The sequence below is a fragment of the Zonotrichia leucophrys genome, chromosome 27 (genome assembly GCF_028769735.1).
Source record: "Zonotrichia leucophrys gambelii isolate GWCS_2022_RI chromosome 27, RI_Zleu_2.0, whole genome shotgun sequence".
In the NCBI taxonomy this organism is placed as follows: Eukaryota; Metazoa; Chordata; class Aves; order Passeriformes; family Passerellidae; genus Zonotrichia; species Zonotrichia leucophrys.
The window spans coordinates 4234012-4261367 of NC_088196.1; the positions used below are offsets into that span (position 1 = coordinate 4234012).

The window sequence follows — 27356 nt, forward strand, 5'->3', positions numbered from 1 at the left end:
AGGGACTCAGGGTTGGCACCATGGGCCCATCCCATTTCTTTGGGACACCATCATTAATTGGCCCTGGCACACTGGGAGGTGTCCCTGCCATGGCAGGGGTGGCACTGGGTGGGATTTAAGGTTCCCCCAACCCAAACCATGCCAGGATTTCATGTCTGACCCCACTGAGGGATTTCCTGGGCATGAACAGCCCAGGGTGACTTCACAGCAGCTCCTCCAGGGACATTTTGGGGTCCCAGGTGGCCTTGGGGACAGGGCTGTGCAGGAGAGGGACTCAGGGCTGGCACATCCCATTTCTTTGGGACACCATCACTAATTGGGGCCTGGCACACTGGGAGCTGTCCCTGCCATGGCAGGGGTGGCACTGGGTGGGATTTAAGGTTCTCCCAACCCAAACCATGCCAGGATTTCATGTCTGACCCCAGCATGAACAGCCCTGGGTGACTTCACAGCAGCTCATTTTGGGGGTCCCAGGTGGCCTTGGGGACAGGGCTGTGCAGGAAAGGGACTCAGGGCTGGCACATCCCATTGGGACACCATCACTAATTGGGCCCTGGCACACTGGGAGGTGTCCCTGCCATGGCAGGGGTGGCACTGGGTGACCTTTAAGGTTCTCCCAACCCAAACCATGCCAGGATTTCATGTCTGACCCCAGCATGAACAGCCCAGGGTGACTTCACAGCAGCTCCTCCAGGGACATTTTGGGGGTCCTGGGTGGCCTTGGGGACAGGGGCTGTGCAGGAAAGGGACTCAGGGTTGGCACCATGGGCCCATCCCATTTCTTTGGGACACCAATATTAATTGGAGCATGGGACCCTGGGAGGTGTCCCTGCCATGGCAAGGGTGGCACTGGGTGGGATTTAAGGTTCCCCCAACCCAAACCATGCCAGGATTTCATGTCTGACCCCACTGAGGGATTTCCTGGCATGAGCAGCTCCTACAGGGACATTTTGGGGTCCCAGGTGGCCTTGGGGACAGGAGAGGGACTCAGGGCTGGCCCATCCCATCTCATTGGGACACCATCACTAATTGGGGCCTGCACACTGCACTAATTACTGTTTTCGCTGCCTGCGAGCTTCCTTTGAGTCACAGCATTGGGAAAGTCAGGCCTGGCAGGGTTTGGTGCTCCCTGCTTGGGGTGAAACCTGGATGTGCTGCACCCCTTGATTGGGCTTTGGGCACCCACAATTCTCCTTTGGGCCAAACTGCCCCTCACACCTCAGCTCTGCTGGATTTTTTTATTTAATTCACCATCATTTGCCTTTATTTCCCAATATTTATGCCAATGATCCCAGCATCTTCTTACATAATAGCTGGATACAAAGGCAGCAGTGAAAAAAACCCCTTATTACCAATAATAATTATAATAATAATGACAATATTGCCAGTAATAATAACAGAATTGCAGGTGTTGGGGAGGGGCAGAACTATAATTTATCAAAGCAGCTTATTTGAATTGTGCTGAGCCTCAGAGAGCTGGGTGAGTCTTGGGTTTAGGCTGAAAATTCTGAATCATGTCTCAGTTTTTGGCTTTGATTTTTATTTTTTTTTAATCCATTCTAAGTGTATTTGTACTAAATTGTTGCCCTGCTAAAATGAGCTCCTAAAAAATAAAAATAAATGCAGGTAGTGGGTGTTTAATGGGCAGGGACTGTCCTGAGAAAGTCAGGAAGTTTTTGTCTTATTTATACTCTTCCTTTTTTGAGTGTGGATGTTGTTGTTGTGGGCAGAGCTGTGGATTTCAAACCTTGGGATTGAAATTGGGACTGAAATTGGGATTGAAATTGGGATTGAAATTGGGATTGAAATTGGGATTGGGATTGGGACTGAAATTGGGACTGAAATTGGGATTGGGACTAAAATTGGGATTGAAATTGGGATTGAAATTGGGATTAAAATTGGGATTGGGGTTGGGATTGGGACTGAAATTGGGATTGGGACTGAAATTGGGATTGAAATTGGGATTGAAATTGGGACTGAAATTGGGACTGAAATTGGGATTGGGATTGAAATTGGGATTGAAATTGAGATTGGGATTGGGATTGGGATTGAAATTGGGACTGAAATTGGGATTGAAATTGGGACTGAAATTTGGATTGAAATTGGGACTGAAATTGGGACTGAAATTGGGATTGAAATTGGGACTGAAATTGGGACTGAAATTGGGATTGGGATTGGGATTGGGATTGAAATTGGGACTGAAATTGGGACTGAAATTGGGATTGGGATTGGGACTGAAATTGGGATTGAAATTGGGATTGAAATTGGGACTGAAATTGGGATTGAAATTGGGATTGGGACTGAAATTGGGATTGGGACTGAAATTGGGACTGAAATTGGAATTGAAATTGGGATTGAAATTGGGATTGGGACTGAAATTGGGACTGAAATTGGGATTGAAATTTGGACTGAAATTGGGACTGAAATTGGGATTGAAATTGGGACTGAAATTGGGATTGGGATTGAAATTGGGACTGAAATTGGGATTGAAATTGGGATTGGGATTGGGATTGGGATTGAAATTGGGATTGAAATTGGGACTGAAATTGAAATTGGGACTGAAATTGGGATTGAATTTGGGACTGAATTTGTGTGGCAGTGTTGGCCCTGCCAAGGTGCTTTTACAGATTCCCAGCATATTTTGGGTTGGAATTTTGGCGTCTCGCCTGTACCTGTGGAGTTTTCCCTTCTCCAGGCAGCAGCACAAAACCTTTGCCCATCCAGCACTGAAGGATTTCCCTGAGGAAAAGCTTCACCCTGACCTCCATTCCTGCAGAATTTAATCTGGATCATTGCAGCTTCAAAAAAACCTCCAAAAATGCTTTTTATTTCATGTATCCCAAACGCAGCCTGGCCTCAGGTAGCTCCTCCTTCCCAAGCAAGGGAAGCTTGCCTCTCCAGCTATTTTTAGGAATATTAAGCCTGTAATCATCCCTTTGGGCTGGCCTCTATTTCTGTTTGCCCTGCTTAGTCAGGATTGTGCCTGGCAGAGCTCTGGTTGGCATCCAGAGGGGCAGGAGGGCAGTGCCCACATTGCCACCCTGCTCTGATCCATCCCCACAGCCATTCACTCCCTTGGAGACTTCATCCACATCAATCAATAAATATTAAATAAATTTCATTATAATGAAATTTATTTATAATTTATCATTTCATTCTAAATTTATAATTTATAATTTCATTCTAAATTTATAATTTATAATTTCATTCTAAATTTTCATTTATAATTATAAATTTCATAAATTTCACATTAAATAAAATTCCCTGTGTAAGTACAGGCTGGAGGGAAAATTCCCTGCGTTGGAGCTGCTTGGTGGATGTAAACAAAGAAATTTTATTCTTTGCATTTCTGTGTCACTTCACTGTGACTTTATCTCTGCAGTGAAATATTTGCTTTATCTCCAAGAAGGCAGCTCAGTTTTAGGTTGGGAAAGATCAAGCACTGATGGCAGAAATGAAGGATTACATCCACAGCTTGAATATTTTGGATTTACAGCCCACCCAGTCTGGATCAAGACACTTTGGAGATGAAACTTCCAAGCTCCAAAAATCTTTTCTGTTCTGAAAGCTCTGGGTGAATTTTTGCAGTTTAAACTCCCAAAAAATCTTTTCTGTTCTGAAAGCTCTGGGTGAATTTTTGCAGTTTAAACTCCCAAAAATCTTTTCTGTTCTGAAAGCTCTGTGTGAATTTTTGGAGTTTAAACTCCCAAAATCTTTTCTGTTCTGAAAGCTCTGGGTGAAAAACTCCAAAAGTCTTTTCTGTTCTGAAAGCTCTGGGTGAATTTTTGGAGTTTAAACTCCCAAAATCTTTTCTGTTCTGAAAGCTCTGTGTGATTTTTTGGAGTTTGAACTCCATAAGTCTTTTCTGTTCTGAAAGCTCTGGGTGAAAAACTCCAAAAGTCTTTCCTGTTCTAAAAGCTCTGGGTGAATTTTTGGAGTTTAAATTCCAAAAAAATCTTTTCTGTTCTGAAAGCTCTGGGTGAATTTTTGCAGTTTAAACTCCCAAAAATCTTTTCTGTTCTGAAAGCTCTGAGGGAATTTTTGGAGTTTAAACTCCCAAAAAATCTTTTCTGTTCTGAAAGCTCTGGGTGAATTTTTGCAGTTTAAACTCCAAAAATCTTTTCTGTTCTGAAAGCTCTGGGTGAATTTTGGAGTTTTTTTAATTTTTTGAATTTAAACTCCAAAAAATCACCCAGAGCTTTCAGAACAGAAAAGACTTTTGGAATTTAAACTCCAAAAATTCACCCAGAGCTTTCAGAACAAAAAAGATTTTTGGAGCTTGGAAGTTTCATCTCCAAAGTGTCTTGATCCAGACTGGGTGGGCTGTAAATCCAAAATATTCAAGCTGTGGATGTAATCCTTCATTTCTGCCATCAGTGCTTGATCTTTCCCAACCTAAAAATTTCCAGAGCGCATTATTTGCTCTCTAATAATTAATAATTGCAGGCTGTTTTCTGCCTTGGTTTGAATTGCTTCATTTCCTGTGCTTGTGTGCAGTTGTGCAGGGGCTGGCCAGCATTTCCTGGATCAGGGAATCACAAAACCCTGGAATATCCTGAATTAGAGGGCAGGGAGCTCCAGACCTCACAGCACCTTCATCCTCACCATTCCCCACAAATTTGTCACCTCACACAGTTTCTGTCCCAAAAATAAACAAGTTGGAGCCGTTCAAAATCAAAATATTTACAAATATTGGGTTTAAATTCTGCATTGATTCTTTGGCATTAGCTTTGAGACATGCAGCATTTTATTGCTTCTTTTTCTGTGGTGTGACCATCAGGGTGGATAATTCTGGTTCTTTTTTCCCTCAACATCCACGTGGATAATTCTGGTTCTTTTTCTTGGAGTGAAGATCCAGGTGGATAATTCTGGTTCTTTTTCCTGGAATGAACATCCAAGTGGATAATTCTGGTTATTTTCTCTGGAATGAACATCAAGTTGAATAATTCTGGTTCTTTTCCCTTGAACATCCAGGTGAATAATTCTGGTCCTTTTCCCTGAAGTGAATATCAAGTTGGATAATTCTGGTTCTTTTCCCTGAACATCCAGATGGATAATTCTGGTTCTTTGTCCCTGGAGTGAAGATCCAGGTGGATAATTCTGATTATTTTTCCCTGGAATGAACATCCAAGTGGATAATTCTGGTTCTTTTCTCTTGGAATGAACATCCAGGTGGATAATTCTGGTTTTTTTCCCTGAACATCCAGGTGGATAATTCTGGTTCTTTTCCCTGAACATCAAGTTGAATAATTCTGGTTCTTTTCCCCTGGAGTGAACATCCAGGTGGATAATTCTGGTTCTTTTTACCTGAACATCCAGGTGAATAATTCTGGTTTTTTGTCCCTGGAATGAACATCCAGGTGGATAATTCTGATTCTTTTTACCTGAACATCCAGGTGAATAATTCTGGTTTTTTGTCCCTGGAATGAACATCCAGGTGGATAATTCTGATTCTTTTTACCTGAACATCCAGGTGGATAATTCTGGTTCTTTTCCCTGAACATCCACGTGGATAATTCTGGTTCTTTTCCTTGGAGTGAATATCCAGGTGGATAATTCTGTCTCTTGCTGCCCCAGGTGCCTCCTGTAACCCTGCAGCCACAAATTCCCAAAAGCTCTGAATTATCTTCATCCCTTTTTCTCCATTGAGCTTTGCATTTTGTGCTGTTTGGGTTCAGAGTGGGCATCAGGAGGAGTTTTGAAAGGAAATGAACAGTTCCAGGTTGTGCCGAGTGTGAGCTTTGCCTTTTGGTCACTTTTTCCCCATCTGTTTTCATAAATTTCCTTCATTCCATAGAATTCCAGTCCGGTTTGGGTTTGGGTTGCACCTTAAATCCCACCCCAGCCATATCAGGGAGGAATTTCTTCCCAAAATCCCCCTGTGGCTTCACACATTTGCCTCTTCTGCGTTTGGAACAGAACTAAAAATTTACACACAAGGAAAAAAATGTGATTTTTTAATGTCATTTCAATCATTTCTCCTTTTGGACAACACCAAAGAGAAGAAAATTTGAAGAAGAAGAAAATTTGAAGAAGAAGAAAATGTGAAGCATTTAGTTTTTATCCCTTGAAGCATTTCTGAAAGCCTGGCAGTCTGGAATAGCCACTGACATTTTTTTTTCAGAGCTTTATTTTTGTATGGATTTGCCAGAAGGTCCCCATGGCCGTGGTATATTGAGCTGTACGTGCTGAATATACCATACCTGCCATGTATGTACGTTCCATAAATTTCCTTCATTCCATAGAATTCCAGTCCGGTTTGGGTTTGGGTTGCACCTTAAATCCCACCCCAGCCATATCAGGGAGGAATTTCTTCCCAAAATCCCCCTGTGGCTTCACACATTTGCCTCTTGCTGGAGAATTCTGCGTTTGGAACAGAACTAAAAATTTACACACAAGGAAAAAAATGTGATTTTTTTAATGTCATTTCAATCATTTCTCCTTTTGGACAACACCAAAGAGAAGAAAATTTGAAGAAGAAGAAAATTTGAAGAAGAAGAAAATTTGAAGAAGAAGAAAATTTGAAGAAGAAGAAAATTTGAAGAAGAAGAAAATGTGAAGCATTTCGTTTTTATCCCTTGAAGCATTTCTGAAAGCCTGGCAGTCATTTTTTTCTGAGCTTTATTTTCACTGACATTTTTTTTTCAGAGCTTTATTTTTGTATGGACTTGCCAGAAGATCCCCATGGCCGTGGTATATTGAGCTGTACGTGCTGAATATACCATACCTGCCATGTATGTACGTTCCATAAATTTCCTTCATTCCATAGAATTTCAGTCTGGTTTGGGTTTGGGTTGCACCTTAAATCCCACCCCAGCCATATCAGGGAGGAATTTCTTCCCAAAATCCCCCGGTGGCTTCACACATTTGCCTCTTGCTGGAGAATTCTGCGTTTGGAACAGAACTGAAAATTTACACACAAGAAAAAAAAAAAGTGATTTTTTTAATGTCATTTCAATCATTTCTCCTTTTGGACAACACCAAAGAGAAGAAAATTTGAAGAAGAAGAAAATTTGAAGAAGAAGAAAATTTGAAGAAGAAGAAAATTTGAAGCATTTCGTTTTTATTCCCTTGAAGCATTTCTGAAAGCCTGGCAGTCATTTTTTTCTGAGCTTTATTTTCACTGACATTTTTTTTTCAGAGCTTTATTTTTGTATGGACTTGCCAGAAGGTCCCCATGGCCGTGGTTTATTGAGCTGTACGTGCTGAATATACCATACCTGCCATGTATGTACGTGCTGCCATGACTTAGCAAAATCCCAATCCCAGCCCGATTTCTGCTTTTTTTCACTCAAGCTTTGAAGGAATTCTGGAGAAAACAGGTCTGGAGATACAAGCAGGGTTCCAGGGCTGGGAATTCCATCCTGAGGTTTTTCCCTGCAGCCCATCCTGCCTGGGGCCCCTCAGGGTTTTAAGTCCAAGGACTATTTTTAGTGAGCCAAAAAAACAAACATTCCTTTAGATTCGTGCTGGTCAAAGGGAAAACTCCTGGGGATGGGATTTGTGCTGGGGCTGAGGTGAGATTTTGATAGGTCAGGAGATTCCTGGTTGCTTCTGCAATTTTTATTTTAACCCTCTGTGCCCTTGTGCTGTTCTGGTTCCTTTCTGGAATTCTGATTGCTCCTGGTTCCTTTGATTTGGTCTGATTGTTCTGGTTCCTTTTTGGAATTCTGGTTGCTCCTGGTTCCTTTGTTTGATTTGGTCTGATTGTTCTGGTTCCTTTTTGGAATTCTGGTTGCTCCTGGTTCCTTTGATTTGGTCTGATTGTTCTGGTTCCTTTTTGGAATTCTGATTTCTCCTGGTTCCTTTGGTTTGGTCTGTTCTGGTTCCTTTTTGGAATTCTGATTTCTCCTGGTTCCTTTGATTTGGTGGGATTGTTCTGGCTCCTTCCTGGCAGTCTGGTTGCTCCTTTAATTTTTCTGATCGTTTTTTTGGGAGGAAAGTCCTGATTCAAGGTCTGGGCAGTGCTGGGAAAGGCAAACTCCTGCAGAAAGCTCTGGGGATGGGATTTGTGCTGGGGCTGAGGTGAGATTTTGATAGGTCAGGAGATTCCTGGTTGCTTCTGCAATCTTTATTTTAACCCTCCGTGCCCTTGTGCTGTTCTGGTTCCTTTCTGGAATTCTGATTTCTCCTGGTTCCTTTGTTTGATTTGGTCTGATTGTTCCGGTTCCTTTTTAGAATTCTGGTTGCTCCTGGTTCCTTTGTGTGATTGTTCTGGTTCCTTCCTGGCAGTCTGATTGCTCCTTTAATTTTTCTGATCCTTTTTTTGGGAGGAAAGTCCTGATTCAAGTGGGATTTGTGCTGGGGCTGAGGTGAGATTTTGATAGGTTCAGGAGATTCCTGGTTGCTTCTGCAATCTTTATTTTAACCCTCTCTGCCCTTGTGCTGTTCTGGTTCCTTTCTGGAATTCTGATTTCTCCTGGTTCCTTTGTTTGATTTGGTCTGATTGTTCTGGTTCCTTCCTGGAATTCTGATTTCTCCTGGTTCCTTTGATTTGATTTGGTCTGATTGTTGTGGTTCCTTTTTGGAATTCTGGTTGCTCCTGGTTCCTTTGATTTGGTCTGATTGTTGTGGTTCCTTCCTGGAATTCTGATTTCTCCTGGTTCCTTTTTGGAATTCTGATTTCTCCTGGTTCCTTTGATTTGGTCTGATTGTTCTGGTTCCTTTCTGGAATTCTGATTGCTCCTTTAATTTCTCTGATCCTTTCTTTGTGAGGAAAGTCCTGATTCAAGGTCTGGGAAAGGGTTTGGATCTGGAACTGAGGGGAAACAGAATCCCATCTCTTTATTCCATAAATAATTCCTCTGCATTCCTCCTCCATGATTTCCTCCATAATCTAATCAATCAATGAATCACTTTAATTAGCTGGTGCTGTCCCAAATGTGCAGGTGCTGCTGTCCCAGCCTTGGCAATGTCTGTCCCCACCCACAGTGGCTCCAGAGTCACCTGGAGATGGGAGGGGACAGCCCTGGGAGAGGCAAAATCTCCGTTTAATTGAGAATTAAAATGGCAAAAGCTCAGTTAATTAGCAGCTAATTGGGCTGAGAGCTGCCAGGGGCTGCTTTCTGCTCAGGATTTGTGATGTTCCTGCTGGGAAGTGATAAAAGGCCCTGGGGAGGAGCAGCATTCTGCTGGATTTCATTTTGGGGTGAGAGTTTGAGAGTTCCCACTTCAGCCCCCTGCTCTGGTGTGTGGGATAATTCAGAATGAAACTGGGATTGGGAGCACAGCCTGTGACTCTGAAACCCTCGGTGTTCCTCAGAACCCAGATTTCCATCACCAAATGGAGCATTCAGTGGCAGCACATTGGATTTTCTCACTGGGTTTCGTGTTAAATTGTGGTGGGGTTGGATCCATGCTCAGGTACAGGATATTTGGGATGTGATGGGATTGGTTTCATGCTCAGGTACAGGATATTTGGGATGTGATGGATCCATGGATCCATGCTCAGGTACAGGATATTTGGGATGGGATTGGTTTCATGCTCAGGTACAGGATATTTGGGAAATGATGGATCCATGCTCAGGTACAGGATATTTGGGATGTGATGGATCCATGCTCAGGTACAGAATATTTGGGAAATGATGGATCCATGGATCCATGCTCAGGTACAGGATATTTGGGATATCATGGATCCATGCTCAGGTACAGGATATTTGGGATGTTATGGATCCTTTCTCAGGTACAGGATATTTGGGATATCATGGATCCATGCTCACATACAGGATATTTGGGATATCATGGATCCATGCTCAGGGACAGGATATTTGGGATGTTATGGATCCTTTCTCAGGTACAGAATATTTGGGAAATGATGGATCCATGCTCAGGTACAGGATATTTGGGAAGTGCTGGATTTTCCCCATGACAAGACAATACCAAATCTTAGAGCTGTTTTTATTTCTATTTTCCATGTGAGCCTTTTCTCCCTGTTTCCCTTGGGACTCCTTGGTGCACCAGGTGTTGTCCCTGGATTTGGGGGGATCCCAGAGCTTTCCCAGCCCTATCCCTCCTCCTTGTACAGCCCCAAACATCTCAACTCCCTTTAAACCATTCTTGGGGGCTTAAAAACCAGCCCTGTTTGTCTCCTGAGGGCTGGGAGAACATTCTGGGGCAACTTTTCCATCACAGAAACCAATTCTGCTGCACCTTCCACCTCTGTGGGTGAATATTTGGGCTTCTGGATCCTTCTTCCTCTCCTTGGCCAGAGGTTTGGTGTGTGAAACCTCCCAGCTGTGATGTGTGCTGAGGGAGCCTCTCCAGTGAAATAAATAAATTTATTTATTTATTTCATTATTATCATTTATCATTTATTTCCCTGGAACAGCTGCAAATCTCAGTTTCTACTTCATCTCTCAATTTACAGACCATCCTTGTACTGCCTTCTGAAATATTTTTGTGTAATGCTCCATCCAGCTGAAACTGGAAAGCTGCAGCACAAAGTTTATCTGCTAGGAATTTCCTGGAATATCTGGAAACATCCTCATGAACCAACCACTTTTTCCCTGAGGTAAATCAGGGTTTGTTGCCTTGATTTGAGGCTAAATTTTGCCTTTTTTTTGTTTTTTGTGTTTGCAGATGTTCTCAAACAACGATGAAGCTGCAATCAACAAAAAACTGCCCAAAGAGCTGCTGCTTCGGTGAGTCCTCCCCGGACACCGGTGGGTTGGTATTTCCATCCAGGATTTTGCTGCTCTGCTCCCAAATCATGAGCTTGGATCAGGTCACTCCCAAAGCCAGAGGCAAACAGAGGCAGGGCAAAGGTCTGTGTCAGCAGTTTGGGTTAAATCTGGGAATTCTGGCTCCTTCTCTTGTCCTGATGGGAGGGAAAATTCCCAAATAAAACCCCTGGGGAATGAGGGGGGAGAGGAGGATGAAAAGATCCAGGGAATGTGGGAAAGGATGGAGGGAAAAATCTGGAGGATGGAGGGAAAGTGGGAAAGGATTTTGGGAAAAGGTGGGAAAAGATCCAGGGTAAATCCTGGAGGATGGAGGGAAAGGATTTTGGGAAAAGGTGGGAAAAGATCCAGGGAATGTGGGAAAGATCCAGCATAAATCCTGGAGGATGGAGGGAAAGCGGGAGGAAATTTAAGGAAGTTGGAAGAGGATGTGGGAAAAACAGAAAAGGGTTTTGGGAAAGTGGGAAAAGATCCAGGGTAAATCCTGGAGGATGGAGGGAAAGAATTTTGGGAAAAGGTGGGAAAAGATCCAGGATAAATCCTGGAGGATGGAGGGAAAGTGGGAGGAAATTTAAGGAAGTTGGAAGAGGATGTGGGAAAAACAGGAAAGGGTTTTGGGAAAGTGGGAAAAGATCCAGGGGAGGTGGGAAAGAATGGAGGGAAAAATCTGGAGGATGGAGGGAAAGTGGGAAAGGATTTTGGGAAAAGGTGGGAAAAGATCCAGGGTAAATCCTGGAGGATGGAGGGAAAGAATTTTGGGAAAAGGTGGGAAAAGATCCAGGGTAAATCCTGGAGGATGGAGGGAAAGCAGGAGGAAATTTAAGGAAGTTGGGAGAGGATGTGGGAAAAACAGGAAAGGGTTTTGGGAAAGGATCCAGGGAAGGTGGGAAAGGATGGATGGAAAAATCTGGAGGATGGAGGGAAAGTGGGAAAGGATTTTGGGAAAAGGTGGGAAAAGATCCAGGGTAAATCCTGGAGGATGGAGGGAAATCAGGAGGAAAATTAAGGAAGTTGGGAGAGGATGTGGGAAAAGTGAGAAAAGATCAGGGAATGTGGGAAAGGATTTAAGGAAGGAGAGGATGGGAAAAGGTGGAAATGATGGAGGGAAAGGGTTTGGAGAGGCAGGAAAAATGGGGAGAGGGTTTTGGGGAAGTGGGAAAAAATCCAGGAAATTCCAAGAATTTTCCCCCATTCCATGGGCATTTCCAAGTTGTTCCCATTGGCATTTCCCACCTGACCCTGTGGGCATTTCCCACCCATCCCGTGGGCATTTCCCACCCGATCCTGTGGGCATTTCCCATCCGATCCCATTGGCATTTCCCACCCGGTTCCATTGGCATTTCCCACCCGGTTCCATTGGCATTTCCCATCCGATCCCATTGGCATTTCCCGCCTGGTTCCATTGGCATTTCCCACCCGATCCCGTGGGCATTTCCCACCTGCTTCCATGGGCATTTCCCACCCGGTTCCATTGGTATTTCCCACCTGATCCCGTGGGCATTTCCCACCTGATCCGTGGGCATTTCCCACCTGATCCCATTGGCATTTCCCACCCGGTTCCATTGGCATTTCCCACCCGGTTCCATTGGCATTTCCCACCTGATCCCATTGGCATTTCCCACCTGGTTCCATGGGCATTTCCCACCTGCTTCCATGGGCATTTCCCACCTGATCCCGTGGGCATTTCCCATCTGATCCCATTGGCATTTCCTACCAGATCCCATGGGCATTTCCCACCGGGTTCCATGGGCATTTCCCACCTGATCCGTGGGCATTTCCCACCTGCTTCCATTGGCATTTCCCACCTGATCCCATTGGCATTTCCCACCTGGTTCCATTGGCATTTCCCACCTGGTTCCATTGGCATTTCCCACCTGATCCCGTGGGCATTTCCCACCTGCTTCCATTGGCATTTCCCACCTGGTTCCATTGGCATTTCCCACCCGATCCCGTGGGCATTTCCCACCTGGTTCCATTGGCATTTCCCACCTGGTTCCATGGGCATTTCCCCCAGTCCCGTGGGCATTTCCCACCTGGTTCCATTGGCATTTCCCACCTGATCCCATTGGCATTTCCCACCCGATCCTGTGGGCATTTCCCACCCCATCCTGGGCATTTCCCACCCGATCCCATGGGCATTTCCCACCTGGTTCCAATTGGCATTTCCCACCTGATCCCGTGGGCATTTCCCACCTGCTTCCATTGGCATTTCCCACCCGATCCCATTGGCATTTGCCGCCTGGTTCCATGGGCATTTCCCACCCAATTCCGTGGGCATTTCCCACCCGATCCCATTGGCATTTCCCACCCGGTTCCATTGGTATTTCCCACCTGGTTCCATTGGCATTTCCCACCTGATCCCATGGGCATTTCCCACCTGATCCCGTGGGCATTTCCCACCTGGTTCCATTGGCATTTCCCACCTGATCCCGTGGGCATTTCCCACCTGGTTCCATGGGCATTTCCCACCCAATCCTGTGGGCATTTCCCACCTGGTTCCATGGGCATTTCCCACCCGATCCCATTGGCATTTCCCACCTGGTTCCGTGGGCATTTCCCACCTGCTTCCATTGGCATTTCCCACCTGGTTCCGTGGGCATTTCCCACCCGATCCTGTGGGCATTTCCCACCTGATCCTGTCTGTGGGCATTTCCCACCTGACCCTGTGGGCATTTCCCACCTGGTTCCATTGGCATTTCCCACCTGATCCCATTGGCATTTCCCACCTGATCCCCATTGGCATTTCCCACCCAATCCCGTGGGCATTTCCCACCCAATCCCGTGGGCATTTCCCACCTGATCCCGTGGGCATTTCCCACCTGGTCCCATTGGCATTTCCCACCTGGTTCCATTGGCATTTCCCACCCGGTTCCGTGGGCATTTCCCACCTGGCTCCATGGGCATTTCCCACCCAGTCCCGTGGGCATTTCCCACCTGCTTCCATGGGCATTTCCCACCTGATCCCATGGGCATTTCCCACCTGGTTCCATTGGCATTTCCCACCTGATCCCGTGGGCATTTCCCACCTGATCCCGTGGGCATTTCCCACCTGATCCCGTGGGTGTTTCCCACCCAATCCCATTGGCATTTCCCACCCGGTTCCGTGGGCATTTCCCACCCAATCCCGTGGGCATTTCCCACCCGATCCCGTGGGCATTTCCCACCTGATCCCGTGGGCATTTCCCACCTGATCCCATTGGCATTTCCCACCTGGTTCCATTGGCATTTCCCACCTGATCCCGTGGGCATTTCCCACCTGATCCCGTGGGCATTTCCCACCTGATCCTGTGGGCATTTCCCACCTGACTCCATGGGCATTTCCCACCTGATCCCGTGGGCATTTCCCACCTGGTTCCATTGGCATTTCCCACTCGATCCCATGGGCATTTCCCACCTGGTTCCATTGGCATTTCCCACTCGATCCCATTGGCATTTCCCACCTGGTTCCATGGGCATTTCCCACCTGATCCCATTGGCATTTCCCACCTGGTTCCATTGGCATTTCCCACCTGGTTCCATGGGCATTTCCCACCTGACTCCATGGGCATTTCCCACCCGATCCTGTGGGCATTTCCCACCTGACTCCATGGGCATTTCCCACCCAATCCCGTGGGCATTTCCCACCTGATCCCGTGGGCATTTCCCACCTGGTTCCACTGGCATTTCCCACCCGATCCCGTGGGCATTTCCCACCCGGTTCAATGGGCATTTCCCACCTGGTTCCGTGGGCATTTCCCACTGGTTCCATGGGCATTTCCCACCCGGTTCCACTGGCATTTCCCACCCGGTTCAATGGGCATTTCCTACCTGGTTCCATTGGCATTTCCCACCCGATCCCGTGGGCATTTCCCACCCAATCCCATTGGCATTTCCCACCCAATCCCGTTGGCATTTCCCACCTGCTTCCATTGGCATTTCCCACCCGATCCCATTGGCATTTCCCACCCCATCCCGTGGGCATTTCCCACCTGGTTCCATTGGCATTTCCCACCTGATCCCGTGGGCATTTCCCACCTGATCCCATGGGCATTTCCCACCTGGTTCCATGGGCATTTCCCACCCAATCCTGTGGGCATTTCCCACCCAATCCCATTGTGTCCTGGAAATGTCTGTGCCTGTTGTGTCCCTGCTCATCCCAACCTGCTGGAGAGCAGGGAATCATTCAGGATCTGGTGGAACCAAGGGGAAATCAGGAGTTGATAAATGTTTAAAGCTCATAAGTGATGGTTTGGAGAGCTGCAATTCACTGTTAGCATACTGTGCAAATTAATTACTGTGCATTGACAGTGCAGCCTTTGAAAGAGAAGCTTGGATGGGTTTTGTGCAGGGATCTCCTGTAAATGGGTGGCACTGTGTGCAGGACAAAGGCTGGTGTGTTTGGGCACTGCTCTGTGAATGCTGTCCCTGCTCTGGCCACTCTCACACAGCCTCGGGCTCCCCTGGGTGTGCAGTGAAAGCTGCACTTGGGCACAACAGAGAGGAGGAGGATGTGAAAGAGGAGAAGAGCAGCTTTTGTTATCCCTAAAAATCAGGGATGGACCAGGAGGGTGGTGCTCTGGGGTCAGCAGTGACATCCTGTTGTGTCCCACCTGCAGTGGGGACATTGTCCTGTGTGTCCAGAGAGCCAGGCAGGATGGGCAGGTCACAGAATCCTGGGATGGTTGGGCTGGAAGGGACCTTGGGGACTGTCTGGTTCCAATTTCCATGGGCAGGGACACCTCCCACTGTCCCAGGCTGCTCCAAACCCATGGTTTGGGTTTGAAGGGACCTTGGGGACTGTCTGGTTCCACCTTCCATGGACAGGGACACCTCACGCTGTCCCAGGCTGCTCCAAACCCTGTCCAGCCTGGCACTGGGCACTGCCAGGGATGGGACAGCCCCAACATGGTGGTGACCAATCCATGATCCCCATTGGCATTTCCCACCAGGTTCCATTGGCATTTCCCACCTGATCCCGTGGGCATTTCCCACCTGCTTCCATTGGCATTTCCCACCTGATCCCATTGGCATTTCCCACCTGATCCCGTGGGCATTTCCCACCTGGTTCCATTGGCATTTCCCACCTGATCCCGTGGGCATTTCCCACCTGATCCCGTGGGCATTTCCCACCCGGTCCCGTGGGCATTTCCCACCTGATCCCGTGGGCATTTCCCACCCGATCCCGTGGGCATTTCTCAGCTGATCCCATTGGCATTTCCCACCTGGTTCCATTGGCATTTCCCACCTGACTCCATGGGCATTTCCCACCCGATCCCGTGGGCATTTCCCACCCGATCCTGTGGGCATTTCCCACCTGCTTCCATTGGCATTTCCCACCTGATCCTGTGGGCATTTCCCACCTGACTCCATGGGCATTTCCCACCTGCTTCCGTTGGCATTTCCCACCTGATCCCGTGGGCATTTCTCAGCTGATCCCATTGGCATTTCCCACCTGTCCCCATTGGCATTTCCCACCCGATCCTGTGGGCATTTCCCACCCGATCCCATTGGCATTTCCTGCCTGGTTCCATTGGCATTTCCCACCTGGTTCCATTGGCATTTCCCACCTGATCCCGTGGGCATTTCCCACCCAATCCCGTGGGCATTTCCCACCTGATCCCGTGGGCATTTCCCATCTGGTTCCATTGGCATTTCCCATCTGGTTCCATTGGCATTTCCCACCTGATCCCGTGGGCATTTCCTACCTGGTTCCATGGGTGTTTCCTACCTGGTTCCATTGGCATTTCCCACCTGACTCCATTGGCATTTCCCACCCAATCCCATTGGCATTTCCCACCTGGTTCCATGGGCATTTTCCACCTGGTTCCATTGGCATTTCCCACCTGATCCCGTGGGCATTTCCCACCTGATCCCGTGGGCATTTCCCACCCGGTTCCATGGGCATTTCCCACCCCATCCCGTGGGCATTTCCCACCTACTTCCATTGGCATTTCCCACCCGGTTCCATGGGCATTTCCCACCTGATCCCGTGGGCATTTCCCACCTGATCCCGTGGGCATTTCCCACCCGATCCCGTGGGCATTTCCCACCTGGTTGCATGGGCATTTCCCACCCGGTTCCATTGGCATTTCCCATCCGATCCCATTGGCATTTCCCACCTGATCCCATTGGCATTTCCCACCTGGTTCCATGGGCATTTCCCACCTGATCCCATTGGCATTTCCCACCCGATCCCATGGGCATTTCCTACTTGATCCCGTGGGCATTTCCCATCTGGTTCCATTGGCATTTCCCATCTGGTTCCATTGGCATTTCCCACCTGATCCCGTGGGCATTTCCCACCTGATCCCATTGGCATTTCCCACCTGGTTCCATTGGCATTTCCCACCTGATCCCATGGGCATTTCCCACCTGGTTCCATGGGCATTTCCCACCCGATCCCGTTGGCATTTCCCACCCGATCCCATTGGCATTTCCCACCCGGTTCAATGGGCATTTCCCACCTGATCCCGTGGGCATTTCCCACCTGATCCCATTGGCATTTCCCACCCGGTTCAATGGGCATTTCCCACCTGGTTCCATGGGCATTTCCCACCTGCTTCCATTGGCATTTCCCACCTGATCCCGTGGGCATTTCCCACCTGATCCCGTGGGCATTTCCCACCCGATCCCATTGGCATTTCCCACCTGATCCCATTGGCATTTCCCACCTGGTTCCATGGGCATTTCCCACCCGGTTCCATGGGCATTTCCCACCTGACTCCATGGGCATTTCCCACCTGACTCCATTGGCATTGCCCACCTGATCCCATTGGCATTTCTCACCTGGTTCAATGGGCATTTCCCACCTGCTTCCATTGGCATTTCCCACCTGGTTCCATGGGCATTTCCCACCCCATCCCGTTGGCATTTCCCACCTGGTTCCATTGGCATTTCCCACCCGGTTCAATGGGCATTTCCCACCCCATCCCGTGGGCATTTCCCACCTGATCCCGTGGGCATTTCCCACCCGGTTCCGTGGGCATTTCCCACCTGACTCCATTGGCATTTCCCAACTGGTTCCATTGGCATTTCTCACCCAATCCCATTGGCATTTCCCACCTGGTTCCATTGGCATTTCCCACCTGGTCCCATGGGCATTTCCCACCTGATCCCGTGGGCATTTCCCACCTGGTTCCATGGGCATTTTCCACCTGGTTCCATTGGCATTTCCCACCTGGTTCCATGGGCATTTTCCACCTGGTTGCATGGGCATTTCCCACCTGGTTCCGTTGGCATTTCCCACCTGATCCCATGGGCATTTCCCACCTGGTTCCATTGGCATTTCCCACCTGATCCCATTGGCATTTCCCACGCGGTTCAATGGGCATTTCCCACCCGATCCCGTGGGCATTTCCCAGCCAATCCCGTGGGCATTTCCCAGCCAATCCCGTGGGCATTTCCCACCTGGTTCCATTGGCATTTCCCACCTGGTTCCATGGGCATTTCCCACCTGATCCCGTGGGCATTTCCCACCCGATCCCGTGGGCATTTCCCACCTGATCCCGTGGGCATTTCCCACCTGGTTCCATTGGCATTTCCCACCTGGTTCCATTGGCATTTCCCACCTGGTTCCATTGGCATTTCCCACCTGACTCCATGGGCATTTCCCACCCGATCCCGTGGGCATTTCTCACCCGGTTCAATGGGCATTTCCCACCTGGTTCCATGGGCATTTCCCACCTGATCCCGTGGGCATTTCCCACCCGATCCCATGGGCATTTCCCACCTGATCCCGTGGGCATTTCCCACCTGGTTCCATGGGCATTTCCCACCTGGTTCCATTGGCATTTCCCACCTGATCCCGTGGGCATTTCCCACCTGATCCTTCTGGCATTTCCCACCTGACTCCATTGGCATTTCCCACCCGATCCCGTGGGCATTTCCCACCTGTCCCCGTGGGCGTTTCCCACCTGGTTCCACTGGCATTTCCCACCCGGTTCCGTGGGCATTTCCCACCCGGTTCCATGGGCATTTCCCACCCGATCCCACTGGCATTTCCCACCTGATCCCATGGGCATTTCCCACCCGGTTCAAACCCTGTCCAGCCTGGCACTGGGCACTGCCAGGGATGGGACAGCCCCAGCATGGTGGTGACCAATCCATGTCCTGGAGGTGGCTGGACCTTCACACACACACAGCAATAAACCAAAGCAGCAAAAAGCAAATTCCCTGGGAAATGAATCCCTGCTCCCTGCTGGCTCCTGCTGTGGTTGTGTCCCCAGAGTGCCATCCTGTGACCCTGTTCACAGGGGTCTGAGGATGAGGGAAGGGATGAAGGTCTGCCTCCATGTTTCAGAAGGTTTGATTTATTATTTTATCATATATATTATATTAAAACTGTACTGAAACAATAGAAGAAAGGATTTCATCAGAAGGCTGGCTAAGAATAGAATAAGAATGAATGATAACAAAGGTTTGTGGCTCGGACTCTCTGAGCCAGCTGACTGTGATTGGCCATTAATTAGAAACAACCACACGAGACCAATCACAGACCCACCTGTTGCATTCCACAGCAGCAGATAATCAATGTTTGCATTTTGTTCCTGAGGCCTCTCAGCTTCTCAGGAGGAAAAATCCCAAGGAAAGGATTTTCCATAAAACATGTCCGTGACAACACCCTGTCCCTTCTCCCTGCATTCCCACTGCTTTCCCTCCCTGAGCCTGGCAGCCACCCCCAGCCCCAATTGCCCTGGCAGAGGGGTCTGTGCTGCCCTCCTGCAGCAGCTGGCACTGCCAGTGTGCCATGGAGCTCCTGCCTGGCCCCAGCAGGATCATCTGCAGGAATTCAGCTCTTCCTGCAGGCTCACAGGCAGGGCAGGCACTCTGCAGCTCCCTCCTGGCCTGAGCAGCTTTAATCCATGCCCAGCCCATGCCCAGGCCGTGCCCACATTCTGATTTATCCCATTCTGAGCTGGCAGCAGAGCCCTGGTGTCCGTGCCCTTGCCCAGCAGGGCTGAACTGGGAATGAACTGGGATTGAACTGGGATGGTGGGAGGGGTTTGCTGGCACAAATTGGTAATTTTAGAAAGCTGAAGGTCTAAGCTGGCTCACCTCAGAGCTGCAGGGATTTCAGGAGAGTCCTGACCCCAATCCAATTAGAGCAGCAGTGGGAAAGTGAGCAGTCCTAGAAACCCCTGAGTGGATTAAGAGGTTGAAACCTGCAAATTGCTCAAAGTGAGTGTGTTTTACCCAAATTGTGCAGAGCTGGGCTGTTCAGACAAAATAGGGAGTCCCTTTGCAGTGAGAGAATTTAATCTGCTGCAATTCCAGATTTAATTCCTGTTTGGGAAGCTCAGTCTGCCTTCATCTGTGAGCAGTGTTTGGTGATAAAGTTAATTTTGGGGATTATTTTCTCCACTGTGGACTCTGAAGAATAAAAATATGTGAAAGGGCTCACCAGGCAGGACAGGAATCCTGTTTGGGTACAAAAATAAATGTTCCAAACCTGCAGATTGCTCAAAGTGAGTGTGTTTTACCCCAATTGTGCAGAGCTGGGCTGTTCAGACAAAATCAAACACGTAGGGAGTCCCTGTGCAATGAGAGAATTTAATCTGCTGCAATTCCAGATTTAATTCCTGTTTGGGAAGCTCAGTCTGCCTTCATCTGTGAGCAGTGTTTGGTGATAAAGTTAATTTTGGGGATTATTTTCTCCACTGTGGACTCTGAAGAATAAAAATATGTGAAAGGGCTCACCAGGCAGGACAGGAATCCTGTTTGGGTACAAAAATAAATGTTCCAAACCTGCACATTGCTCAAAGTGAGTGTGTTTTACCCAAATTGTGCAGAGCTGAGCTGTTCAGACAAAATAGGGAGTCCCTTTGCAGTGAGAGAATTTAATCTGCTGCAATTCCAGATTTAATTCCTATTTGGGAAGCTCAGTCTTTTCCCCCAGTATTGGTGTTTCTGAAGGGTTTTTTCCATCCCTGCTTCTCAGGATATTCAACATTTGCCTCCTCTTTTGGGTGGTCTTCAAGTTGAAAATATTAAATTAAAATATTAAAGCCCAGTGTCACTGTCCATCCTGGCCGAGCACAGCTGGCTCTGCCCTTATGGGAGTGCAAAATACCTTTAGCATCCATGTTCTCATGAATAATCTGCATTTACCCTCCATCCTTTTCCCCCAATATTGGTGTTTCTGAAGGGATTTTTCCATCCCAGCTTCTCAGCATGCTCAACATTTGCCTTCTCTTTTGGGTGGCCTTCAAGTTGAAAATATTAAATTAAAATATTAAAGCACAGTGTTATTGTCCCTCCTGGCTGAGCACAGTGGAGCACAAGAGCACAGCTGGCTCTGCCACTTGTGAGAGTGCAAAATACCTTTAGCATCCATGTTCTCATAAATAATCCACATTTACCCTCCATCCTTTTCCCTCAATATTGGTGTTTCTGAAGGGCTTTTCCCTCCCTGCTTCTCAGGATATTCAACATTTGCCTCCTCTTTTGGGTGGCCTTCAAGTTGAAAATATGAAATTAAAATATTAAAGCTCATTGTCCCTCCTGGCTGAGCACAGCTGGCTCTGCCACTTATGGAAGTGTAAAATACCTTTAGCATCCATGTTCTCATGAATAATCCACATTTACCCTCCATCCTTTTCCCTCAATATTGGTGTTTCTGAAGGGCTTTTTCCATCCCTACTTCTCAGGATTCTCAGCATTTGCCTCTATTTCAGGTGGTCTTCAATTTGAAACTATTAAATTAAAATATTAAAGCCCAGTGTCATTGTCCCTCCTGGCTGAGCACAGCTGGCTCTGCCCTTGTGGAAGTGCAAAATACCTTTAGCATCAATGTTCTCATAAATAATCCACATTTACCCTCCATCCTTTTCCCTCAATATTGGTGTTTCTGAAGGGCTTTTTCCATCCCTGCTTCTCAAGATGCTCGACATTTGCCTTCTCTTTTGGGTGGCCTTCAATTTGAAAATATTAAATTAAAATATTAAAGCCCAGTGTCACTGTCCCTCCTGGCCGAGCACAGCTGGCTCTGCCCTTATGGGAGTGCAAAATACCTTTAGCATCAATGTTCTCATAAATAACCTGCATTTACCCTCCATCCTTTTCCCCAATATTGGTGTTTCTGAAGGGATTTTCCATCCCTGCTTCTCAGGATATTCAACATTTGCCTTCTCTTTTGGGTGGTCTTCAATTTGAAAATATTAAATTCAAATATTAAAGCTCATTGTTCCTCCTGCTTGATGTCACTGTCCCTCCTGGCTGAGCACAGCTGGCTCTGCCCTTATGGGAGTGCAAAATACCTTTAGCATCAATGTTCTCATAAATAATCTGCATTTTTCCTCCATCAGGAACACTCTTTTCCCCAATATTGGTGTTTCTGAAGGGCTTTTTCCATCCCTGCTTCTCAGGATTCTCAGCATTTGCCTCTCTTTCAGGTGGTCTTCAATTTGAAAATATTAAATAAAAATATTAAAGCCCAGTGTCATTATCCCTCCTGGCTGAGCACAGCTGGCTCTGCCCTTGTGAGAGTGTAAAATACCTTTAGCATCAATGTTCTCATAAATAATCCACATTTACCCTCCATCCTTTTCCCCAATATTGGTGTTTCTGAAGGGCTTTTTCCCTCCCTGCTTCTCAGGATGCTCAACATTTGCCTTCTCTTTTGGGTGGCCTTCAATTTGAAAATATTAAAATATTAAAGCTCCTTGTCCCTCCTGGCTGGTGACATTGTCCATCCTGGCTGAGCACAGCTGGCTCTGCCACTTATGGAAGTGCAAAATACCTTTAGCATCCATGTTCTCATAAATAATCCACATTTACCCTCCATCCTTTTCCCTCATTATTGGTGTTTCTGAAGGGATTTTTCCATCCCTGCTTCTCAGGATTCTCAGCTTTTGCCTTCTCTTTTGAGTGGTCTTCAAGTTGAAAATATTAAATTCAAATATTAAAGCCCAGTGTCATTGTCCATCCTGGCCGAGCACAGCTGGCTCTGCCACTTGTGAGAGTGCAAAATACCTTTAGCATCCATGTTCTCATAAATAATCTGCATTTTTCCTCCATCAGGAACACTCTTTTCCCCAATATTGGTGTTTCTGAAGGGATTTTTCCATCCCTGCTTCTCAGGATTCTCAGCTTTTGCCTTCTCTTTTGAGTGGTCTTCAAGTTGAAAATATTAAATTCAAATATTAAAGCCCAGTGTCATTGTCCATCCTGGCCGAGCACAGTGGAGCACAAGAGCACAGCTGGCTCTGCCACGTATGGAAGTGCAAAATACCTTTAGCATCCATGTTCTCATGAATAATCTGCATTTACCCTCCATCATTTTCCCTCAATATTGGTGTTTCTGAAGGGATTTTTCCATCCCTGCTTCTCAGGATGCTCAACATTTGCCTTCTCTTTTGGGTGGCCTTCAATTTGAAAATATTAAAATATTAAAGCTCCTTGTCCCTCCTGGCTGGTGTCATTGTCCCACCCACTGTCCCAGGTGGCTCCAAGCCCCAGGGACCCATCCCAGCCCTCCCCACCCTCTCAGGGATGGATTCCTTCCCAATGTCCCACCCAGCCTTGCCCTGTGGCACCTGAACCCCTTCCCCCCTGTCCTGGCACTGCAGGGCCTTGGAAATGTCCCCTGGCCATCCTTGGTGTCCCCCTTCAGGCCACACCTGGGTCACCCTCAGCTTCTGGTGCCCAGGCTGGGCAATGCCAGCAGGGCTGGGGTCACTCAGGGAGCCAGGAATGATCTGGGCACCAAAACTGGTCTGGAGTGAGTGATGGGGGATTGGCAGTGCCCACAGTGAGGGATGGCATTGCTCATTTCTGAGAGCTGGTCGTGAGGGATGGCAGTGCCCTGATCCAGAGCTGGTCATGAGGGATGGCAGTGCCCTGATCCAGAGCTGGGGATGAGGGATGGCAGTGCCCTGATCCAGAGCTGCGAATGAGGGATGGCAGTGCCCTGATCCAGAGCTGCGAATGAGGGATGGCAGTGCCCTGATCCAGAGCTGGTCATGAGGGATGGCAGTGCCCACAATGGGGGATGGCCCTGCCACAGTGAGGGATGGCAGTGCCCTGATCCCAGAGCTGGGAATGAGGGTTGGCACTGCCCATTTCTGTGAACTGGTAATGGGGATGGCACTGCCCTGATCCAGAGCTGGTAGTGAGGGATGGCAGTGCCCACAATGGGGGATGGCACTGCCCTGATCCAGAGCTGGGAATGAGAGATGGCAGTGCCCATTTCTGGAAGCTGGGAATGAGGGATGGCACTGCCCACTTTTAGGAGCTGGTAATAAGGGATGGCACTGCCATCATCCTGGAACTGGTAATGAGGGATGGCACTGCCCTGATCCAGAGCTGGGAATGAGGGATGGCACTGCCCTAATCCTAGAGCTGATCATGAGGGACAGCAGTGCCCACAGTGAGGGATGGCACTGCCCTGATCCCAGAGCTGGGAATGAGAGATGGCACTGCCCACACTGAGGGATGGCACTGCCCATTTCTGTGAACTGGTAATGGGGATGGCACTGCCCTCATCCAGAGCTGGTAATGAGGGATGGCACTGCCCACAATGGGGGATGGCACTGCCCTGATCCAGAGCTGGTAGTGAGGATGGCACTGCCCACACTGAGGGATGGCACTGCCCATTTCTGGCAGCTGGTGCTGAAGGTGTTGGAGTGTTCAATTCCCTCCTGTGCAGAGTCAGAGCCAGCCCAGGGCCCTGCTGGTGCTCCGTGCCCTGAGGGCTCCTGCCAGGCTCGCTGGGGTGAGCAGCCAGTGCTGTGGGGCAGGAGCCACTCCAGGCTGGGAGTTTCTGTTCCAGTGCTGTGGGGCAGGAGCCACTCCAGGCTGGGAGATTTCTGTTCCCATTTCTGAGGGCAGGACCCACTCCAGGCTGGGAGCTTTCTGCTCCATTTGGGGCAGGACTCCTCCAGGCTGGAGTTTCTGTTCCATCTGTGGGGCAGGACTCACTCCAGGCTGGAGGTTTCTGTTTCCTAATGCTGTGGGCAGGCCACTCAGGCTGGGGAATTTCTGCTCCCATTTCTGAGGGCAGGACCCACTCCAGGCTGGGAGGTTTCTGTTCCCAGTGCTGTGGGGCAGGAGCCACTCCAGGCTGGAGGTTTCTGTTCCCAGTGCTGTGGGGCAGGAGCCACTCCAGGCTGGGGAGTTTCTGTTCCCATTCTGTGAGGGCATGGAGCCCACTCTCAGGCATGGAGTTTGTATTCTAGCCCTCCAGTGCTGTGGGGCAGGAGCCACTCCAGGCTGGGAATTTTCTGTTTCCCAGTGCTGTGGGGCAGGAGCCACTCCAGGCTGGGAGCTGTTTCCCAGTTCTGTGGGGCAGGAGCCACTCCAGGCTGGGAGCTTTCTGCTCCTCCATGGCCGTGTTTTGTTTCCATTTGCTGCCTCTGCACTTCCTTTCACAGTTCAGCTTTCAGCCAAATCACAAAGAACTTTTTGCTGTCCCAGTCCTTTTTTTTTTTTTTTTTTTTCCTCCCCCCCCTTTTGTTTTCCACGTCCCTTTATGTTTTAAATATCAATAACCTATAAAGTATCTCTCATTTCTATTCCAGAATTTTCTCTTTCCTGGATGTGGTCACTCTGTGTCGTTGTGCTCAAGTTTCCAGGGTAAGAGCCTTCCTCCTTCCTGGTGGATTTTCACAGGATGTTGCATTTGGGTGACAATCCTCCCTGCCCACTCAGCTGAGGTTATTGAGTGTCCCCTGGAACTCCTGGAAAATTCCCATAGCTCCAGTGAGGGGAAATTCCAAGCTGGAGCAGCATTTTCCAGTGTCCCAGGTACAAAGGGCAGGGGGCTGATGTTTTGCCCAGAACTCTCCCCTCATTCTGGGTTTTACTCCCTGCAACGTGGGATGAGCCCAAAATGCCATCCTGCGGGTTTTGGTGGAAATTTTAATTCACAGAGATGCTGCACAATCAATGAAAGTTCATTTTCTCCTTGGATGTAGTTGGAGTAAGCATGGAAATAAAGTGAGGGGTTGTAATTGGATTAATCCAGCTTGGATTATTTGCTTGGGAGAATTCCTCCAGCTGGACTGGAAGGTTCAATTTTCTGGAGCTGCCAGATTTATTCAGATTTATTTCTTTTCCCTGCCAGGGTGGTGACCCAGGGAAGGTGTTGGGGTGCTGTCACCATCCCTGCACAAACCCATCAATCCTGCCTCCACACCTCAGCCACCACTGATTTAATTCTCTAAGCACATTGGAATTCAAAGGAAAAAAAAAAGCTTAAACATTGTTAATTGCATTAAAAAATTGCTCTGTGTGGTGCCTGGGCATTGCATTGTCCCTGGAAGGAGCTCCCAGCTGAAAGCAGCGTTGGCAGAAGGGGCTCTCAGGGATCCTGTGCCAATGTCAGGGTGCCCTCCTGGCCTGGCACAGCACAGGCTGTTCCTGCAGGAAGGTTCTGGAACGTTCCCTGCGCTGCCCATGGGATGCTGCAGCCACTGGGGCCATACCCAGACCTTCAAACAAACATCAGCAGTGAGGTTTAAACCCCCAAAAACTCAATTAATGCTCGGTTTTGTCATCGGTTGGAACCCTGCACTAACTCCTGGCCAGGAGCTGCTGCTCTGTGCTGGGGAGGAGCTCGGTGCAGGTGGGATTTGGATGGAAAATCCCGCTGTGTTCACCCCTTAAAAACTCCCCTTGTTCACCTCGGTGCTGTAAATAAACTTTAAATTCACCTGAGGACACAGCAGCCACCTCTGAGTTCCTGCCTCTCCTCTGGAGCAGGAACCACGGCAGATTTTGGTGATTTAAACCAAACCCAACCCCTGTGGGGACTCACTGAGGTGCTGGGGAGGAAATTCCAGCCAGGAATGTGAAATTCCTGCACCTCCCAATGGAATAGAAGCAGCCAGGGCACCTCTTCCCTGGCTGGGAGCTCAGAATTCTGAATTTTCAGAGCACCAAGCTCCTGGTGCCTTCCCCACCTGGGACAGAATGTTATTTCTCAAAGGAACAAATTGTGATTAGGTCCCCACTGATCTTTTTTATTTATTTATTTATTTATTTTTCATATTAACCACACATTTACATTTTTTTTTCCCCTGATAAAGGCATGGAATGTTCTGGCCCTGGATGGCAGTAACTGGCAGCGAATTGACCTGTTTGATTTCCAGAGGGATATCGAGGTATAATTAAGTCACATACAAACTCATTTTTTTTTCTTGTTCAAATGTAATTACACTCTAGAATGGATTAATATTCCCAGTGTAACCCTTTCTACCTTCCCTGGAGATAGAAATCATTAATTTCAGTTCTTCAGCTTGAGGGAGTTTTTAAAGCAATCCATTCAGCTTTTGAAAATGGACGGAATTCTGTGTGCCTAGCAAGACTTAAGGGTTGTAATGGAAGGAAAGTAGTTTTTGTCTGTTCTAAAAACAGAAATTAGTAGAAAAATTACTTTTTTTGGGGGAAAACTGCTGCTTGTATGGAAGAGAATTTAATCTATTGCTCTTTGCACTATGAGGGCTGAATGTGTGTTGAATCATGGCCTAAAATATTTGTAACTTTAATATCAAAAATGGAAATTGAAGATGATTTGGGAAGGAGTTTCTGGTGCAAATATTCTGCAGTGGTTTTGCCCTTTGGTCCCAGGGGAAAGGTAAATCCTGTCTGGAACATTCCCTGTGCTGCCCATGGGATGCTGCAGCCATACCCAGACCTTCAAACCAACATCAGCACTGAGGTTTAAACCCCAAAAACTCAATTAATGCTCAGTTTTGTCAC

The 27356-nt window shown here is 48.0% G+C and overlaps 1 protein-coding gene across 3 annotated transcripts in view; it reads left to right on the forward strand.

Annotated features, from left to right (window-relative positions):
- FBXL20 (F-box and leucine rich repeat protein 20) overlaps positions 1-27356 on the forward strand; it is a 65390-nt gene that overhangs the window by 16892 nt on the left and 21142 nt on the right. For all 3 annotated transcript variants that reach the window (XM_064733623.1, XM_064733622.1, XM_064733624.1), the window contains exons 2-4: positions 10579-10640; positions 25175-25229; positions 26684-26758. In XM_064733623.1, the coding sequence (XP_064589693.1) occupies positions 10579-10640; positions 25175-25229; positions 26684-26758 (192 nt within the window). The remainder of the gene's footprint in view (positions 1-10578; positions 10641-25174; positions 25230-26683; positions 26759-27356) is intronic.